Source organism: Panulirus ornatus, chromosome 48 (genome assembly GCF_036320965.1).
Source record: "Panulirus ornatus isolate Po-2019 chromosome 48, ASM3632096v1, whole genome shotgun sequence".
Classification (NCBI taxonomy): domain Eukaryota; kingdom Metazoa; phylum Arthropoda; class Malacostraca; order Decapoda; family Palinuridae; genus Panulirus; species Panulirus ornatus.
Window position 1 is genome coordinate 29,536,045 of NC_092271.1, and position 13,129 is coordinate 29,549,173.

The 13,129-nt window shown below is 39.9% G+C and overlaps 1 protein-coding gene across 5 annotated transcripts in view; it reads left to right on the forward strand.

The window, feature by feature from the left end:
- Positions 1 to 13,129, forward strand: part of LOC139763933 (uncharacterized) — a 36,041-nt gene that overhangs the window by 14,544 nt on the left and 8,368 nt on the right. For all 5 annotated transcript variants that reach the window (XM_071690404.1, XM_071690400.1, XM_071690401.1 and 2 more), the window contains exons 4-6: positions 5,420 to 5,543; positions 11,227 to 11,388; positions 11,822 to 11,927. In XM_071690404.1, the coding sequence (XP_071546505.1) occupies positions 5,420 to 5,543; positions 11,227 to 11,388; positions 11,822 to 11,927 (392 nt within the window). The remainder of the gene's footprint in view (positions 1 to 5,419; positions 5,544 to 11,226; positions 11,389 to 11,821; positions 11,928 to 13,129) is intronic.

Below are 13,129 nucleotides of genomic sequence, written 5' to 3' on the forward strand. Positions count from 1 at the left end.
GGAACAATGTGGTATACCAGGACTGATGTGGTGTCAGTGGACTGAACCAGAGCATGTGATGCATCTGGGGTAAACCATGGAAAAGTCTGTGGGGCCTGGATGTGGATAGGGAGCTGTGGTTTTGGTGCATTACACATTACAGCTAGAGACCGAGTGTGAATGATTGTGGCCTTTTTTGTCTGTTTTTCTGGCCCTACCCAGCTGAAGCAGGGGGTAGTGATGCTGTTTCCTGTGGGGCGGGGTAGTGACAGGAATGGATGAAGGCAAGCAAGTATGAATATGTACATGTGAATGTATGCATATGTGTATGTCTATGTTGATATGTATATGTATGTATATGTGCGTATGTGGGTGTTTATGTGAGTCAGTTGTTGTTCGCTGATGATACAGCGCTGGTGGCTGATTCATGTGAGAAACTGCAGAAGCTGGTGACTGAGTTTGGTAAAGTGTGTGAAAGAAGAAAGTTAAGAGTAAATGTGAATAAGAGCAAGGTAATTAGGTACAGTAGGGTTGAGGGTCAAGTCAATTGGGAGGTAAGTTTGAATGGAGAAAAACTGGAGGAAGTAAAGTGTTTTAGATATCTGGGAGTGGATCTGGCAGCGGATGGAACCATGGAAGCGGAAGTAGATCATAGGGTGGGGGAGGGGGCGAAAATCCTGGGAGCCTTGAAGAATGTGTGGAAGTCGAGAACATTATCTCGGAAAGCAAAAATGGGTATGTTTGAAGGAATGGTGGTTCCAACAATGTTGTATGGTTGCGAGGCATGGGCTATAGATAGAGTTGTGCGCAGGAGGATGGATGTGCTGGAAATGAGATGTTTGAGGACAATGTGTGGTGTGAGGTGGTTTGATCGAGTAAGTAACATAAGGGTAAGAGAGATGTGCGGAAATAAAAAGAGGGTGGTTGAGAGAGCAGAAGAAGGTGTTTTGAAATGGTTTGGGCACATGGAGAGAATGAATGAGGAAAGATTGACCAAGAGGATATATGTGTTGGAGGTGGAGGGAACGAGGAGAAGTGGGAGACCAAATTGGAGGTGGAAAGATGGAGTGAAAAAGATTTTGTGTGATCGGGGCCTGAACATGCAGGAGGGTGAAAGGAGGGCAAGGAATAGAGTGAATTGGATCGATGTGGTATACCGGGGTTGACGTGCTGTCAGTGGATTGAATCAGGGCATGTGAAGCGTCTGGGGTAAACCATGGAAAGCTGTGTAGGTATGTATATTTGCATGTGTGGACGTGTATGTATATACATGTGTATGGGGGTGGGTTGGGCCATTTCTTTCGTCTGTTTCCTTGCGCTACCTCGCAAATGCGGGAGACAGCGACAAAAAAAAAGAAAAAGAAATATATATATATATATATATATATATATATATATATATATATATATGTGTGTATATATATTTCTTTTTCTTTTTTTTTTTTTTTTTTTTTTTTTTTTTTTTTTTATACTTTGTCGCTGTCTCCCGCGTTTGCGAGGTAGCGCAAGGAAACAGACGAAAGAAATGGCCCAACCCCCCCCCCCCATACACATGTACATACACACGTCCACACACGCAAATATACATACCTACACAGCTTTCCATGGTTTACCCCAGACGCTTCACATGCCTTGCTTCAATCCACTGACAGCACGTCAACCCCTGTATACCACATGACTCCACTTCACTCTATTTCTTGCCCTCCTTTCACCCTCCTGCATGTTCAGGCCCCGATCACACAAAATCTTTTTCACTCCATCTTTCCACCTCCAATTTGGTCTCCCTCTTCTCCTCGTTCCCTCCACCTCCGACACATATATCCTCTTGGTCAATCTCTCCTCACTCATTCTCTCCATGTGCCCAAACCATTTCAAAACACCCTCTTCTGCTCTCTCAACCACGCTCTTTTTATTTCCACACATCTCTCTCACCCTTACGTTACTTACTCGATCAAACCACCTCACACCACACATTGTCCTCAAACATCTCATTTCCAGCACATCCATCCTCCTGCGCACATCTCTATCCATAGCCCACGCCTCGCAACCATACAACATTGTTGGAACCACTATTCCCTCAAACATACCCATTTTTGCTTTCCGAGATAGTGTTCTCGACTTCCACACATTTTTCAAGGCTCCCAAAATTTTCGCCCCCTCCCCCACCCTATGATCCACTTCCGCTTCCATGGTTCCATCCGCTGACAGATCCACTCCCAGATATCTAAAACACTTCACTTCCTCCAGTTTTTCTCCATTCAAACTCACCTCCCAATTGACTTGACCCTCACCCCTACTGTACCTAATAACCTTGCTCTTATTCACATTTACTCTCAACTTTCTTCTTCCACACACTTTACCAAACTCAGTCACCAGCTTCTGCAGTTTCTCACATGAATCAGCCACCAGCGCTGTATCATCAGCGAACAACAACTGACTCACTTCCCAAGCTCTCTCATCCCCAACAGACTTCATACTTGCCCCTCTTTCCAGGACTCTTGCATTTACCTCCCTTACAACCCCATCCATAAACAAATTAAACAACCATGGAGACATCACACACCCCTGCCGCAAACCTACATTCACTGAGAACCAATCACTTTCCTCTCTTCCTACACGTACACATGCCTTACATCCTCGATAAAAACTTTTCACTGCTTCTAACAACTTGCCTCCCACACCATATATTCTTAATACCTTCCACAGAGCATCTCTATCAACTCTATCATATGCCTTCTCCAGATCCATAAATGCTACATACAAATCCATTTGCTTTTCTAAGTATTTCTCACATACATTCTTCAAAGCAAACACCTGATCCACACATCCTCTACCACTTCTGAAACCGCACTGCTCTTCCCCAATCTGATGCTCTGTACATGCCTTCACCCTCTCAATCAATACCCTCCCATATAATTTACCAGGAATACTCAACAAACTTATACCTCTGTAATTTGAGCACTCACTCTTATCCTATATATATATATATGTGTTATCCCTGGGGATAGGGGAGAAAGAATACTTCCCACGTATTCCCTGCGTGTCGTAGAAGGCGACTAAAAGGGAAGGGAGCGGGGGGCTGGAAATCCTCCCCTCTCATTTTTCTTTTTTTTTTTTTTCCAAAAGAAGTAACAGAGAAGTGGGTCAGGTGAGAATATTCCCTCAAAGGCCCAGTCCTCTGTTCTTAACGCTACCTCGCTATTGCGGGAAATGGCGAATAGTATGAAAGAAAGATATATATGTGTGTGTGTGTGTGTGTGTGTGTGTGTGTGTGTGTGTTTATCCCTGGGGATAGGGGAGAAAGAATACTTCCCACGTATTCCCTGCGTGTCGTAGAAGGCGACTAAAAGGGAAGGGAGTGGGGGGCTGGAAATCCTCCCTCTTTTTTTTTTTTTTTAATTTTCCAAAAGAAGGAACAGAGAAAGGGGCCAGGTGAGGATATTCCCTCAAAGGTCCAGTCCTCTGTTCTTAACGCTATCTCGCTAACGCGGGAAGTGGCAAATAGTATGAAAGATGTGTGTGTGTGAGTGGATGGGCCATTCTTCGTCTGTTTCCTGGTGCTACCTCACTGACACGGGAAATAGCGATTAAGTATATACATAAAAAAAACATTCAGATACACTTCTGTAATAAACACAGTCCAAACCTTTCCAAATTATAATTCTTTAGAATGTTTCTAAGAATGAAACTTTCTTCTTTTTTGATTCCCTTCTTTTTCCGAGTTTCTCACTCTTATCATAATAACAGTTGCTTCTATACTGACCTTCGGAAATGAATGGTGGAATACAACTCCAGTCTATCCTGATTCTTTAAGTTTGATTCCTGTATAAGAATTTAAGTTCTCATCAACTTGTGCATTTATGTGTGGGCACCATTATCCCTTCTCATCTACTAGCACTTTTGTATATTGTTCTACTGTCTTTAAAAGAAGAAAAAGAAAATCAGATATCCCTCTCACTACTCCACATTTTACTTATCCACACTTTGTTCAGACAACCCAACTAAGCATCCTATTACCTTTCATCATATTTCTCTTGTCTCTGAAATTTTCTTTCTGCCCATATGATCTTGTATTACTTTATAGTTGATACAGAAATAATTAATCAGTGCAGGGCTTCTGATGGTAGTAACATCTTTACTGGTAACACTGTTATGCACTAAGCCAATGTTCTATCATTATTCGGAAATACACCTCTCATCTGCACATAATGTTAAATATCAAAATCCATTGCACACTTCAGTGTTATATCTTATCTTCAGTATTATGAGAAAAATAGCTGAAGAAGGTAATGTTCATATGGGATATGCCTCAAAGCCTGGTTAGAAACTAACATTTTGATTGATGCCTTACATGTGTTCAAGATTAATATTTTAGAAACCTCAAGAAGTCAAGCATGTTAACAACATTCTAACAAATAATGATCATTATAACTACATAACATATGATCATATAATTTTCTGAAAAAATAAGATTAACTTTTATGGACCCCAACAGTATGTTTCCTATTGTCTGTGAGGAAGAAAGAAGAGCGTTTGTAGTTTACTAATCAACCATGGATAAAAATGCTCTTTCAAGAAAAATAATTTCCTTACTTGATTTACTTGAGTCCTCCATTTTCACGGTGCAGTGATGTCTTGAAGCAGAGGGCGATGGGGCAGGGAGCCACATGCTTTCTGGCTAGTGTAAACCTTACCTTTGTGTCTTAGGTATTTTTCAAGATGAACTTTGAAGGCATTTTATACTATCAGCTATTACTGAAGCACAGGGAAGGTCATTCCAATAGTCAGCAACTCTTTACAAAAAAAAAAATGCTTCCTAATTCAACTGTCCATGATGTTTGAACAGTTTATATGGGTATCATCTTGTCATCATATCTCTCATATTAAAGACTTTATGTATAAACAAACCCACTATGGGAAACTACAAATATATACTGTTGGCTATATATATTATTTGAAGAACTGATGCCTATAATCCGTGTCACAAATTCACCTGTATTAACTTGAGCATATATTAAAGTAATTCAGCATTAACTTTCTTACTGTGCATGTACTTTCAAAGAATTTATAACTGCTAGGTATACATCGAGATTCACATCTTCAAAACATTTATCCTTGCATTTCAAGGGAAGGCAGCAATCAAAGAATGATTAGGATTAAGGAGGTTAGATGAATTTGATCCTTTTCTGCTCAATTCTGTATCTAATAGTATGATGTAGTATATGTAATCCTACCAGTCTTTGTGCACACAACATTGTAAGTTCAAGACCTGCATTACTAGTTAGCCATGCAGAGTAAATCCTGGTGGGATTCATTCTGAGTAAACTACAAATGAGTGATGTCCTTATGAACCATGAAGCCCTTGTGGCCCATGATGATCCACACTTATTTTGTGACATATGGTGAAGTTGTGACCCCAAGGCGAATCTGTGACTGGCAGGCATGGCAGGAACACCTGAGACGAATGGAGGCAGAGGTAAAGGCTAACCTCCAAAAGTCAGAGCAGTCTGCTCAGGAGGTTGATGTTGAGGTTAAGGAGGCCAGCGAGCGAACAAACAGTCTAGGTAAGTCATGTGTGGGCAAGTCACATCTTTCTACACTTTGTTACAGTAAAATAAACTTATGTAAGTCATTTATTCTTAAGTAGGACACATTTCGAAAAGATGTGTGTACATCCTGTCTAGGTATGTCATGACTTGTTACATCATACTGTATGTGGGTAAATCACATTTGTGTAACCTTTTGTCTGGGTTAGTCATGGATGTGTATTGTGTTTAAGTCATTTCTACGCAAGTCATGTTAATGTATGTCATCGCTGGTAGGAGTCGAAGGTCTAAGCCAGAGAGAGAGAGAGTTATTTTCTGGAGCTGTAAAAAATGTACGGACTTTGCTGAATGGCATATCTTCAATTGCTCATCTGAGATTGTCATTCTTTGGTTCCTTCAGTTTTTGATGAAAAGAACCTATATAAAGTATTCATAAAATAACATTTCAATAGAAGCCATTCATGAAGGTGGGTGATATCTGCAGAACCTTCACCAAGTTTCTTGCTATTCATACATCTCTTCTCATATTCATACTCCTTTACTCAATGATTTCACCTTACTCCCATGTCTTCTTATTCCTTTGTCCTACAGTTCATTCATATATTAAATGTTCAGTTATTCTTCCTCCATGAATCCTTTCAGAATGCCCAGTGTACCCTAGAACTCCATATGTATTTGAATTATCAATCATACATAATTTCTAAAAGGAGTCAGCCAGTGAGCCAGGGAGATGGAACAGCCCTGGTCTCTAAATATTCCAATAACATGTGGGTAAGCCTACCATCTGTCCCCAGGGACAGGACATGTAACTCATCAACATCTTCTTTATAAGAAGAAAGTTAAGGTCAAATGCCTAATTCAGAATTACATGGAAAAATGTAACCAACTCACCACCTACTTTGTATGTATACCTCAGTATCCAGCTCCTGGCTTGTGTCTAAATTTTGGGGATTTTCCTTCATTTTCTCCTTTTGTTACACCTCTTAAGCAGGCTAATTCCCTTTTCATATAAGCTTCTTTTTGTGTTTGAAAGGACTGATAATTGGGTCATTTCCTCCATTTAAGGTGCTGCATATGATAGGCACATGCATTGAAGGTTTGTTTACAAGCATGCGATTGCTCCTTTTTTTAATCCTTCCTCTTTGCATCTGTAAGTGTATTTTCTCTCTAAATTCAGAGCCTAAGTCTCTTTGATTATGAGAACCATATATATGGTGTGCAAAATTGTCATGTATTTTTTTTCCTATCTTTTGGGGCTGCAGACACTGGATATGACTGCAGTGACACCTGGTGTCAAATGTTCCACTACCACTATGAAGGGGTTCTCCACTGTACCTCCGCTTACACAACTGTGATGTTTGCCAGTCCTGGGTAGAGGAAGCCTCTGAAAATTGATATCTCATTTCCTTCTTGTATTGATTAATTCTTGCTAAATATTTTCCTCAAACAGTAAAAGAAGAAACCTCCTACCCCTACCCTCTGTTACAAGTGTTTTCCAAATATTTTAAAGTATAAACCCTCTCAGTTCTCAATTATGCTTTTCAAAATGCATCAGATACATATAATTATATGTTCCTCATTTTTTTTCTAACTCATCAAAAATTCAAATTTTAAAGAAAATAAAAGAAGCTACTTTAATATATATATATATATATATATATATATGTATATATATATATATATATATATATATATATATATATATATATATATATATATATATATATATATATTTTTTTTTTTTTTTATACTTTGTCGCTGTCTCCCGCGTTTGCGAGGTAGCGCAAGGAAACAGACGAAAGAAATGGCCCAACCCCCCCCCCATACACATGTACATACACACGTCCACACACGCAAATATACATACCTACACAGCTTTCCATGGTTTACCCCAGACGCTTCACATGCCTTGCTTCAATCCACTGACAGCACGTCAACCCCTGTATACCACATGACTCCAATTCACTCTATTTCTTGCCCTCCTTTCACCCTCCTGCATGTTCAGGCCCCGATCACACAAAATCTTTTTCACTCCATCTTTCCACCTCCAATTTGGTCTCCCTCTTCTCCTCGTTCCCTCCACCTCCGACACATATATCCTCTTGGTCAATCTCTCCTCACTCATTCTCTCCATGTGCCCAAACCATTTCAAAACACCCTCTTCTGCTCTCTCAACCACGCTCTTTTTATTTCCACACATCTCTCTTACCCTTACGTTACTTACTCGATCAAACCACCTCACACCACACATTGTCCTCAAACATCTCATTTCCAGCACATCCATCCTCCTGCGCACATCTCTATCCATAGCCCACGCCTCGCAACCATACAACATTGTTGGAACCACTATTCCCTCAAACATACCCATTTTTGCTTTCCGAGATAATGTTCTCGACTTCCACACATTTTTCAAGGCTCCCAAAATTTTCGCCCCCTCCCCCACCCTATGATCCACTTCCGCTTCCATGGTTCCATCCGCTGACAGATCCACTCCCAGATATCTAAAACACTTCACTTCCTCCAGTTTTTCTCCATTCAAACTCACCTCCCAATTGACTTGACCCTCACCCCTACTGTACCTAATAACCTTGCTCTTATTCACATTTACTCTCAACTTTCTTCTTCCACACACTTTACCAAACTCAGTCACCAGCTTCTGCAGTTTCTCACATGAATCAGCCACCAGCGCTGTATCATCAGCGAACAACAACTGACTCACTTCCCAAGCTCTCTCATCCCCAACAGACTTCATACTTGCCCCTCTTTCCAGGACTCTTGCATTTACCTCCCTTACAACCCCATCCATAAACAAATTAAACAACCATGGAGACATCACACACCCCTGCCGCAAACCTACATTCACTGAGAACCAATCACTTTCCTCTCTTCCTACACGTACACATGCCTTACATCCTCGATAAAAACTTTTCACTGCTTCTAACAACTTGCCTCCCACACCATATATTCTTAATACCTTCCACAGAGCATCTCTATCAACTCTATCATATGCCTTCTCCAGATCCATAAATGCTACATACAAATCCATTTGCTTTTCTAAGTATTTCTCACATACATTCTTCAAAGCAAACACCTGATCCACACATCCTCTACCACTTCTGAAACCGCACTGCTGTCTCCCGCGTTTGCGAGGTAGCGCAAGGAAACAGACGAAAGAAATGGCCCAACCCACCCCCATACACATGTATATACATACGTCCACACACGCAAATATACATACCTACACAGCTTTCCATGGTTTACCCCAGACGCTTCACATGCCCTGATTCAATCCACTGACAGCACGTCAACCCCAGTATACCACATCGATCCAATTCACTCTATTCCTTGCCCTCCTTTCACCCTATATCTGCCACTCCATCATCAAACACATTCAACAAACCTTCAAAATACTCACTCCATCTCCTTCTCACATCACCACTACTTGTTATCACCTCCCATTTGCGCCCTTCAATGAAGTTCCCATTTGCTCCCTTGTCTTACGCACTTTATTTACCTCCTTCTAGAACATCTTTTTATTCTCCCTAAAATTTAATGATACTCTTTCACCCCAACTCTCATTTGCCCTCTTTTGTGTCAGATATAGGGTGTTTTGGTCGAGGTGGTGTGCAAAGTGAGAGGGTTAGGGAAAATGATTTGGTAAACAGAGAAGAGGTAGTAAAAGCTTTGCGGAAGATGAAAGCCGGCAAGGCAGCAGGTTTGGATGGTATTGCAGTGGAATTTGTAAAAAAAGGGGGTGACTGTATTATTGACTGGTTGGTAAGGTTATTTAATGTATGTATGACTCATGGTGAGGTGCCTGAGGATTGGCGGAATGTGTGCATAGTGCCATTGTACAAAGGCAAAGGGGATAAGAGTGAGTGCTCAGATTACAGAGGTATAAGTTTGTTGAGTATTCCTGGTAAATTATATGGGAGGGTATTGATTGAGAGGGTGAAGGCATGTACAGAGCATCAGATTGGGGAAGAGCAGTGTGGTTTCAGAAGTGGTAGAGGATGTGTGGATCAGGTGTTTGCTTTGAAGAATGTATGTGAGAAATACTTAGAAAAGCAAATGGATTTGTATGTAGCATTTATGGATCTGGAGAAGGCATATGATAGAGTTGATAGAGATGCTCTGTGGAAAGTATTAAGAATATATGGTGTGGGAGGCAAGTTGTTAGAAGCAGTGAAAAGTTTTTATCGAGGATGTAAGGCATGTGTACGTGTAGGAAGAGAGGAAAGTGATTGGTTCTCAGTGAATGTAGGTTTGCGGCAGGGGTGTGTGATGTCTCCATGGTTGTTTAATTTGTTTATGGATGGGGTTGTTAGGGAGGTGAATGCAAGAGTTTTGGAAAGAGGGGCAAGTGTGAAGTCTGTTGGGGATGAGAGAGCTTGGGAAGTGAGTCAGTTGTTGTTCGCTGATGATACAGCGCTGGTGGCTGATTCATGTGAGAAACTGCAGAAGCTGGTGACTGAGTTTGGTAAAGTGTGTGAAAGAAGAAAGTTAAGAGTAAATGTGAATAAGAGCAAGGTTATTAGGTACAGTAGGGTTGAGGGTCAAGTCAATTGGGAGGTAAGTTTGAATGGAGAAAAACTGGAGGAAGTAAAGTGTTTTAGGTATCTGGGAGTGGATCTGGCAGCGGATAGAACCATGGAAGCGGAAGTGGATCATAGGGTGGGGGAGGGGGCGAAAATCCTGGGAGCCTTGAAGAATGTGTGGAAGTCGAGAACATTATCTCGGAAAGCAAAAATGGGTACGTTTGAAGGAATAGTGGTTCCAACAATGTTGTATGGTTGCGAGGCGTGGGCTATGGATAGAGTTGTGCGCAGGAGGATGGATGTGCTGGAAATGAGATGTTTGAGGACAATGTGTGGTGTGAGGTGGTTTGATCGGTTTGATCGAGTAAGTAACGTAAGGGTAAGAGAGATGAGTGGAAATAAAAAGAGCGTGGTTGAGAGAGCAGAAGAGGGTGTTTTGAAATGGTTTGGGCACATGGAGAGAATGAGTGAGGAAAGATTGACCAAGAGGATATATGTGTCGGAGGTGGAGGGAACGAGGAGAAGTGGGAGACCAAATTGGATGTGGAAAGATGGAGTGAAAAAGATTTTGTGTGATTGGGGCCTGAACATGCAGGAGGGTGAAAGGAGGGCAAGGAATAGAGTGAATTGGATCGATGTGGTATACCGGGGTTGACGTGCTGTCAGTGGATTGAATCAGGGCATGTGAAGCGTCTGGGGTAAACCATGGAAAGCTGTGTAGGTATGTATATTTGCGTGTGTGGACGTATGTATATACATGTGTATGGGGGTGGGTTGGGCCATTTCTTTCGTCTGTTTCCTTGCGCTACCTCGCAAACTTGGGAGACAGCGGCAAAAAAAAAAAGAAAAAAAAAAAAATATATATATATATATATATATATATATATATATATATATATATATATATATATATATATATATATATATATATATATGGCCTTATATTCATAATCAACTCGACTGTAAAGCTATTTTCAAGTACATTTTTGTAGATAATTTTCATTATGTACTTGAAAGATAATTTGGTATCACTATTAAAATTCTGTCAATGCAAAAGTCTGAAAATTGAGAAAGCACCTTGAATTTTTTTGATTTGGTACATCATCTAACTATCCAAAAAACAAACATGTGCCCAAATGAACATATAAATGGGTCACACAAAGGGAAGGTAATCCGGCGTGTCCAGAGGACCTTACAGGGCTTGGAGAGGACTGTCAACCGTCACACTGTCAGCCTCACCAGCATGAGGAGGAGAAGAGGTAGAGACCCTCAGTCTCCAACACACAAGCTACCATCCATCCTAACAACTGAAACCCCACAAACAGGTATTAAAAAAGATATTTATTTCATGTGAATTTTTCAGAGGATAAAATTGTTTTAACTCTCACTTAATCAGGAAAAACTTTACATTGCATTTATTCGACACTTAGATGGATGATATGTTATATGTCAAACCTTTATCAGGTAAAAAACACTAAAATTGCCTCAACAAACTATTTGTAAAGAACACAAACATTAGAAATCTACAATGCTGTAAAAGAAATCTGCTTGAGTAAAATACTGATAATAATTTAATGGAATGCTTATGATATGATAGTGAACAGACAAAGTATTTATACACTTACAAGTATCTATGAGGAGATTTTGCCCGAGGCAAGGAGAGAGAAAATCACTCAATGCATGTATGTCTTGTTTGTTTCTTTATGTAGCTAAGTCAAATGGGGAAAAAAAAAAATTATTTAAAAAATATTTTTGAAGGTGATGGCACAGAATGCCCATACCCCTTCATACGTATTGGACTTGGCTGCTTTACCATCCACTCCACAGAACGTTACTCATGGGAGCAAGCACGACAACACTGCAGGTAAGTAGCAAGTTGCAACACTAAATGAACAGCTGATGGTAAAGACCTCCTACAAAAAATTGAAATTATGAAGAAAAAAAAATTAGCATAGAAAATCATAAATCACATCAACCATTCCATATGACATGACACTATTCCTTTCAGACAGCAAGGGGGTCTGTACATCATTTACTCCAGTTACATGTGATGATACAGTTCTCTTACCTTTAACTTGCATGCTCTCAGTAAATATTCACTTTTTCTTCTTGAAACTAGTCTTCTGTTGCCCCTGTTTCTAATATTATATCTTACTGTTAGATACTCTTGGATAGTCATTACACTTCTAGAGCACAGTCATACCAGATAGAAATAGTCAGTAGGAACATTAGGTAGGAGCCCCTGCAAACACTGCACTAGAGTTGCCCTCTGTCAGTGGCCTTTAAGGATGAGGCACTAAAAGCTAAGCTAAGAAGCAGTACTGGAGTTCACTAGTTATGGAGATTATTGCTGTGGCCACCCCCATGAGGGAGTTTCAACTGGCACAGGCATCAGAGATATAGACATAGACACTTGAAGGAAGATTTAAATGTCTTACATCATATCAGATGGCTAATCTTGCCTTGATTCTCTATTCATATTTTTTTATCAAAATTTTTTTCTTACTCATATAGATCTTATAAATTTGATCTATTCCTTACCAATATGACTTTCAGCTGAAAAAATAATTACCTTAAAAGCAGAATTCATACATTTTCAATTTAAATGTTCACCTTTGTAGCATATAATGAATTCTTCCTTAATTGTCTATTCTCTACTCTTATTTTCATCTACCCCTTAAGAAGTGAAAACATCTGTAATATACCGATTTTATATTACTATCATAGCTATTACCTTTAATTCTGGATCCAATAACACTGGGTGGATCAAGTGTGTATATCCTGTGTTTGCTCCTGTAGAAACTCGACAACTTATCATCAGTAAGTTGCCAAGAAGAAGACGAAATAAATAGACTTCTGTAATGATAAAAGTAATTTTTAGTTTTTCACTTAACATTATATTGATCTGACAAGCAATCCTAATGTTTCTATTCACATAATTCTCAAACTGCTTTATACTGATGACAAGCAATACTAATGTTTCTATTCACATAACTCTCAAACTGCTTAGAATTATCCATCTCAAAAAAATATTTCATTTAACCAACCTTTATAAACAGTGAAAAC